The sequence below is a fragment of the Seriola lalandi genome, unplaced genomic scaffold (assembly GCF_002814215.2).
Source record: "Seriola lalandi dorsalis isolate HSWRI2012SDOR001 ecotype SW California unplaced genomic scaffold, Sedor1 jcf7180002049658, whole genome shotgun sequence".
In the NCBI taxonomy this organism is placed as follows: Eukaryota; Metazoa; Chordata; class Actinopteri; order Carangiformes; family Carangidae; genus Seriola; species Seriola lalandi.
In genome coordinates this window covers 8,673-16,390 of record NW_019520211.1, presented here as the reverse complement: position 1 = coordinate 16,390, position 7,718 = coordinate 8,673, and the positions used below count along the sequence as shown (strand labels likewise).

General features: G+C 39.2%; 1 protein-coding gene across 3 annotated transcripts; it reads left to right on the top strand.

The window, feature by feature from the left end:
- The first annotated feature begins 305 nt into the window (after positions 1-305).
- Positions 306-7,478, top strand: LOC111648840 (aryl hydrocarbon receptor repressor-like). Of its 3 annotated transcripts, none has more exons than XM_087171225.1 (4): positions 306-590; positions 1,061-1,153; positions 3,307-3,497; positions 7,321-7,478. In XM_087171225.1, the coding sequence occupies exons 2-4, from the start codon at positions 1,092-1,094 to the stop codon at positions 7,401-7,403; spliced, it is 336 nt and encodes a 111-aa protein (XP_087027351.1). In that variant the 5' UTR covers positions 306-590; positions 1,061-1,091; the 3' UTR covers positions 7,404-7,478. The 3 variants fall into 3 exon arrangements, with proteins under 3 accessions (XP_087027351.1, XP_023254335.1, XP_023254334.1); XM_023398567.2 differs by having other exon boundaries at positions 308-590; positions 3,307-3,488; positions 7,316-7,478; XM_023398566.2 differs by having other exon boundaries at positions 308-590; positions 7,316-7,478.
- The last annotated feature ends 240 nt before the right edge of the window (positions 7,479-7,718 follow it).

Here is a 7,718-nt window from a genome sequence, read left to right as displayed (position 1 = left end):
TTTGTCAAAAAGGAAATAATGAATGATAAATTCAGTGAGAAAACCTTCGTCATCCAGTTTCTATATTATAGCATGTAAAAAAAAATGCTACAAATATATAGGCTACTTGGCCAAGGCCTATATAATAACGATGTAAAACCGAAAAGCGGTAATTCCCTTTTGCAGTCTTACACCTGAAAGCAGCATAAGCCCTGTGCGTGTGTGTGTGTGTGTGTGCGTGCGTGCGTGTGTGTGTGTGTGTGTGCCTGCCTGCGCTCGCTCTGTGTTTGTGAGGCAGAGAGTTGCGTGCGAAGAGCTCGACATGTCATTCAGAGGAATCCGCCACCTGAAACGCGAGGAAGTGAAGGCGACTCAATTGGGTATAAAGCATCAGCCAACATCTGCCCCGAGCAGTGCAAAGCTGATGAAAACATCAGCGCGGAGCTCGTACAGGACCTCTCCGATTTATTTGATTTCCTTTGGATTTATCATTTGGCATTACCGAGTCGGTGCACCCTGGGAGACGCATCTCTTTTCTGCACTTAAAGTGAATGTGGCTTTGCAGCCAACAACACTATACTGGAATTAACTGACATCCACACAGACATTGGGTTAGTGCTATTTTGACGATTTTTTGACGTTTTGATGTGATTTTTCTTTTTAAATTGTGATATTATGTTATCGCTTATTTCAAAGGATCCAGCATTTCTGCTACACTCTTACAGCTACTTACTGCTACACGTCATATTAATTAGATAAGTTGCACCACTGTGTTAGGTTATATTGTAACTATTGGTAATTATTTGTAGATTATTTAAGTCATATGGCATAAATCTTAATTATTTGCTAATTCACACATAATATTTTGTTGCATTTTTAATTATTGCTTAATTAGGGTTATTATATCCTACTTTCATTTGAGGGGTGCAGGGATTTACAGCATATTTAACCCAAGGAATGGCTTTTAATGTGTAACAACAAGTCTGAACCTGCAAAATTCAATGCACATGGTCTTAACACATGTGTGAAGCTTGTATCTCCTGCCACATGTAAAGTTAACGTCCCTCTGTCTCCTCCGCAGCGCACCTGTTACCTCCACGGAGCGCAAGATCATGATCCCTCCGGGAGACTGCATGTATGCGGGCAGAAAGCGGAGGAAGCCCATCCAAAAACAGTTAAGGAGCGCTGCTTAATGTGTCCGTTAAATCCATGTTCTGTGGCAAATGGTTGCACATAATGTTGTTGCTTTTTTCTAGCTTGCTAATGTGCATGGAAAACTAAAGACATAAAGTAAGATTGAAGAGTAGATATATTATAATGAATTACAGGAAGTTCTTGCGCAGCAACAACATGAAGGTGTGAAAATAAAAAAGTTCCAGTTTGTATTGGCTGCCAGTTTTGATAGAAATGCAGCATAGAATAGCATGTTATAGACCTAATACTAGTGATCATAGCACTTATTTTATGGCAAACATACAATTAATAATATAGCACTTATTGTGAAGCTATTTAATTAATTTAAAAGCATCTTACCACTCACCATAGCTTAATTTTAAGCCAGAAATGGGGGTGGATGATGGGTAAACTGAGGGCTACTTTTTTTTTTTTGGACAATCTTGTCAGCTGATGTCATGAATAGTGAATGTAGGTTATATAAGATTTTGAAGAGGGAAGTGGTAATTTAACAAGGCCTGTGGCATTTATAAAGTTTTCATGTTTTGCGCTGCCTTTGCTGCTGATCTGAAAGGAAATCTTTGCCACATCAAATCACTGCTGTATGTGTACTGAAATATACATTTGAAATTCTAGTCTGCTTGTTACGACACAAGACGTTTTAAGACTTTGAATAATAATTCAGTGCCCCCAGTTATTCATTGCTGTTTCTTTGTTTAATTTTGGAATAATGATCTTGTTTTGGTTCTTTATGCATAGTTTTGAACTTCCAAGTGAAGTAAAATTAATCTGAATAATCTAATCAAATTTTGACACTCATATATGTTCCTTTGGATATTTTTCAGTAGTAATAACTGTAAAATATGAATTTTAGGTGGGCCATCATAATAAAACAAAGTCGAAGCATTCACGTAAAAGTATTCTGTCTCTGTGGAGGTGAACAGAAACTTTCAGCTGTGGAAATTGGAGCTGACCATTACATATGTGGATCATGTTAAGTTCCACTGGTAAAGCTGCGTACACCATACTAAAATACACAAATAACTCGGTGCCTTAGGGCCATGTTACATTCTCTGCGGCACTGAGGATAGTGCCGTATGTCCAATACCTTTAATAACAGTAGCCACTGAGAAGATTGAACACTCACAGTGGGTATTAGTAAATACAGATATTACTATAGTAAAACTAATTTCACATCAGCCTGGAGAGATAATTTATAGGAACTGAAATATGTGATATGACAAAACTCTTAGATCATTAGTTTTCTCTAACGAAAAAATAAAATAAAGAGATTTGTCATCAGAGGAAATACGAAGTGTGGTACATGGTGAATTGGGGAAGGCTGAGTCAAAAGGAAATACAGTTTAAAGAAAGAAGGACTTGTGCAGAGTATGGTTTATATGATCATGTGTTTGTGCTTGGTTTTCAAGGTGTGTTGGTTACCATATAGACAAAACATGACCCTGTGGTTTCTATCCTAACAATGAGGAACAACTATATAACAAAACTGACAGGAATAAGTTTGTAAGCCATTTCTGAGAAATAAATTCAAACCCATTCTTCCTTTAATAGTCTGATGCCCTATTTTTCACATTGATCCATAAAAAGAAGAAAGAAAAAAACAAACAAATAGTAACACAATAAACAGTCCTATGAATCAGTCACCACTTTTTCCACAGAAACTAAGTTGATATGAGTGTGCATGTTTTTGTGGTAAATAAAGGCTCTACAGTTTAGAAGCCAGGAAATATATATCACTTATAATTGATAGCATAATCTTTTCAACAAAGTCAGGGGTTGGCAAGCTGACTGTGTAAGCTTTATGAACAGGCCTGTGTCATGTAGGGTGGCTCAGATTTACACTAACGTTGTCATTAACAGAAGCGTGGCTGCAACAAGTGAAGTTAAAAAAGTTCATAACTTTCTGTGCCACTTACTTCTTGTTGAGGTGGTTGTCAGTGTTATCAAGGATATGAAAAAACACATCACTGAGTTAGGGCCATTTAGCTGAAATAATTCTAACATTTCAGCTTATTTTAAAGCATGTTTACTGCTTATCTATCCACACGCACACACACACACACACACACTCTCTCCCTGACGCTGTCTCAACTCCGTCTCGCTCTCTCTCCCCTCTGTCCGTCTCATCATCAGGAAGCCGTCCGCTGCCAATGAGAAAACCAACCCGTCCAAGCGGCACCGGGACAGGCTGAACGCTGAGCTGGACCGGCTGGCCAGCCTGCTGCCGTTCCCCCCGGATGTCATCTCCAAGCTGGACAAGCTGTCCGTGCTGCGCCTTGCAGTTTCCTACCTCCGTGTCAAAAGCTTCTTCCAAGGTAGAGAAGGTCAGAAAAGTTGCATTTTTAGGGGAAGGGGCTGGAATATTTGGTTTATGTGTGTATGTGAATGTGTGTGTGTGTGTGTGTGTGTGTGTATGTGTGTGGCTTCAAGTTGATAGAGACTTGCTGAGCTGATATGGGTTAGACTCATTTATGGGGTTGATAGTGGGATATCAGCTGCTTTAAATTGGCATAGAGATCAATGTTTCATCTTTGATATGTAGATATGATAATATATATAATTTGAATATGCTGGCTGGCTATGGAAACCCCATAATCTATGTAAATTGATTGTAATGAAACACTTTGATAAGATGACACGTATCTAAGTTATCAGTATTATTAGTAGTGGTCGTAATGAGTATTGGCCCTATAGGTAGTTTTATGTTGGTTTCAGTAGAATTGAAACCCTGGCATGAAAATAATCAGTTTAAATATGTTAAATATAATTTCAACATATTGGCTGTTAGAAGCCGAAAAATCTTGCTTACCACCAAACTGTATAAGTCAAACACTCGTGCAATCAGGCTGGTGTGTGATGGTCAAACACAATTAAGTGGCAGACACAGAAAAAGATTATGTGCAGCTGTATTGTGCAATGCAATTTACTATAGGGGCAAAAGCTGATGGGGGACTGATAATACTAGCCTGTAAAATTATAGTAATCTCTTAGAATTATGGAATAATCTGTGAACTTTTCTGTCTGCCTCATGAGTAAGAATCCCAGAGGCTCTATGTCATCAACTGACTTTAATTCAGACCAACAGATATACTGCCTGGGAATTCAAGGGGCTAAAGATAAACAAGCATTGGTTGCATTAAAGGAAGTTTACTGGTCTGCATCATCTGGATGCACTGTCTACAGAAAACTTTGTTTAGACCGCGGCACCTATATTGTATGGTCATGGCTGTGGGAATGTATTTTTGTGTTGTTACAGTCTTGTGTGTTTTTTATAATTGAAGTTTTATTAAGTCAGTGAAGATGATTCGTGATGATTATAAGAAGGTCCCTGTGACGACATTTAATGTAATTAAGAGGTATATAATGGTCCACACGTGTTTTCCCGCCCTCCCACCATCCAGCGAATACCTCCCTCCCTCTCCTTGTGTTGCTTCCCAATGCGCTTCAAATATTCATGGGCCTCTTGAGAAGGTATTTTGTTGCTGGTGCCTGCTTTATCAACATGGAGGCCCCTCGCACAGCTGGATGTGACAGCTCTAAAGACAAGGGTTTTTTTTTAAAAAAAGGAGCATCCTCCTTCTGTCTTACCACGGGAAATGTGGGTGATAAAGTAGAAGGAGGTTGAGGGGGAAAGGGAGGCCTCACTGCCTTCCTACTCTAAATGAAAGTCCTCATTGAAAGCTGTTTTCGTGGAAAAGTTGGCAATTGGATTTGTGTTGGTCTGACCAGCTCTTTTCTTCGGCACATGTGGCTCTCGTCTTTCACCTTCTCCTCCTCTGGTCCTTACATTACCCTTAATCTCCATCATCCGCCACCTTGGTTTGGCATGTCACTCAACAACTGGCATCCTGCTGGCCAGAGTCACGCATACACTCAATTATTTTACCCTGAATGCTCATTTAGCTTAGCCATCACGCAAAAATGCAGTACAGGTGCTAATTGGACTTATTAAAGGTGCCTTTCCTGGATAAGGGCTCACGCAGAGATAAAGACCACAACCGCTGCCTCAATTCAGAGTGACGCTGAGTGTCAGTGATGTAAAGTGATGGGTCAGAAAATGAAGATGGTTCAGTCATGTGTGTGAAAGTGCTAAAGTGTTGAAAGGTATGCAGAAATTGTTGAAAGCTGATATTGCTTGTGTATTGTTTGGCAGTGCTAATAGCTAAACAAGATAATATCATCTCTCTTAGCTCACCTCAGAGTTACACTCATATTTTAGCCGTTCAAAAGAGCAGTAGAAGTGGCATTTATCTGTAAATATTTTAGGATATTTCTCTTTGAACATGCATCAATGGCAAAGCCTATATTTGATTACTCTTCCTCTGCTGGAGGCCATGTTATCAGCGGCTGAAGTGACCAGCTTAGCTGCCTTTTGATGCTACACTAATGAGATTAATTAGAGTGGAACATGGGGGATTTGGTTCTGTGTGCATCACTCTTTGGTCAACTCTCTTGACTGTCACAACTGCAGTTTTTCCACTGATATTTAAACATGGAGTGTAGCCAGAGCATTTCCAGAAAAATCTAAGATGAGCAACATGTACACGTCCACATCCTTCCTGTGGTCTGGAACAACAGTCACATTCATCTTTCTTTTTCTTCTTTTTTTTTGAGCAGTGAGTCATTTTCTGAAAACATGACATGAAACCAACTTTAAGTTTCATTTGCCCTTGTAAACAGTTTCATAGAGGAAGGATGAAAATATTTCTACTTATAGTGATGAAGTTCTCCTTTTTGTCCACTGGGGGGACTGTGTGAAGTTGCCACTGAGTCATGACTGATGTCCAGTTCAGTTAGTTGTGAATAAGTGAGTACAGGGTTTGGCTTCAGGTTGGATTTGTTTTGTCCTTTTAAAACATAGATTTATTGACTTATAGGTGTGAGAAGGTTCAGAGAAAGAGTAGCAGGTGCTTTGGGAAGCACCTGAGTTGCCCTGTTGCGTGACAGTTCATGGGTGGAGCACAGTAAACAGTCTGTACCTATGCACTGCATGCAAATATACCCTTAGGCTGCGTGTGTGCGCGTCTGTAAATAAAAGGCGACATCAGACAGAGGGATTCACCTCAGTTTCCCTTACTCATCATGTTCCATGGGATTCAAGTCTGGTGCGTTTACAGACACAATATATGACTTGAGATGATTTCCTGTGCTATTTCACATAACTCCCAAGCTGAAAAGTAGAAACAATAGCTGCACTTTGACAATTTATTTTCCCTGTATACTGTATGTACATCTCCAGTTGAAAGGACACAATAGAAATGCATATAATCAGGTTTAAGTATGTCATCGCACAGGTAAAGCATGCAGTGAAAAGTCCAGAGGGTAACACCCCTTAAAAAAATAATGATAATAACACAAAACTCTAAATCATCATTTCATAGCCTACAGCCTGTGTGTAACTCAAAGTCCCATGTTTTTCATTTAATTCTTATTTTAGGTCAGGGTATGTATATTTTCCCATGCCCAAGCAAGTAGGTCCATGAGAACGTGTGTGTGTGTGTGTGTGTGTGTGTGTGTGTGTGTGTGTGTGTGTGTGTGTGTGTGTGTGTGTGTGTTGACAGTCAGCAGGCTGTAATTCCCTTCTCCTCCATGTTAGGTCTCTGCCCTAACTGTAATTGCTGAGCTTGTTAAATATTTACCCTGAGGATTAACTATCCCTCCTCCGTCTTTCTGCCCCGATTGTCTTTATTTCTCCTCCGGTGATGTGTGTGTCTTTAAAGTCTGTTTTGCGTGATTGTGTTTCATTACTTTTTATCTCATTATTTGAAACTAGAATTTTGCTTTGTTTTGAAAATTTAATCATTCATTCAACCATTTATATATTGTATACATACAGTATATATATTTTTTTTTAGACAGGATGAGGTCATTAAAAGCACACATAATAGGGAATTATCCCACTTGAGATGCTGACAGGGTTTTGTTGTAATTCGGTGACATAAAAGCAGTTATGATACCTTGCAAAATAACACTTGGACTAGACTAAATGTCACTTGCTTTATGGTGTTTTACTACCTTTATTCTCCTTCAGTAATCCTTTCTTCATTTCTTTTCTTTCTGTCCTCCCCTTTTCTTCCTTATTGTTTGTTGCTCTGGTGCCTGTTGGACTAATATGAATTGAAACTTGACTGGCTCTAACAAGACTAGAAGTCAGGGGAGCTTGTGATGAGAATCAGATGGGAGTTTTAAGACGAGATCCTGGACACCACATAATAAAGGATTTGATATGATGTCATTTGTAATAATGCATCAACATTAGCTGCTGGCATGGTTTTTTATTTCAATAAAGCTAAAGCAAAAGCTGGCTCTCTTTTTTGTGGGCTTTGTTTGTGTGTAATGTGGTTATATCTTTGCAAGCTAAGATACAGCTTGTGGTTAGCATTGCATGTTTTTTCTGCAGCTCCTTCATTCTCTGTCTCAGATAAAGAAGAAATTTTTAAAATAAATAATTATTTGGGAAAAGTTAGTTGTAAAGCACGTAAGCTTACTGACCCAAGGACAACCACTGGTCCAAATCCCTAGAATACTACCTCGCTCTGGGACAA

What these genes read in the sequence shown, in the direction of transcription:
- LOC111648840 (XM_087171225.1), top strand. Translation starts at nt 1,092, where the DNA reads ATGATCCCTCCGGGAGACTGCATGTATGCGGGCAGAAAGCGGAGGAAG. An exon ending in AGGAAGCCCATCCAAAAACA is followed by an intron (nt 1,154 to 3,306) that starts GTTAAGGAGCGC and finishes TCTCATCATCAG; the next exon opens with GAAGCCGTCCGCTGCCAATG. An exon ending in CTTCTTCCAAGGTAGAGAAG is followed by an intron (nt 3,498 to 7,320) that starts GTCAGAAAAGTT and finishes TAACAAGACTAG; the next exon opens with AAGTCAGGGGAGCTTGTGAT.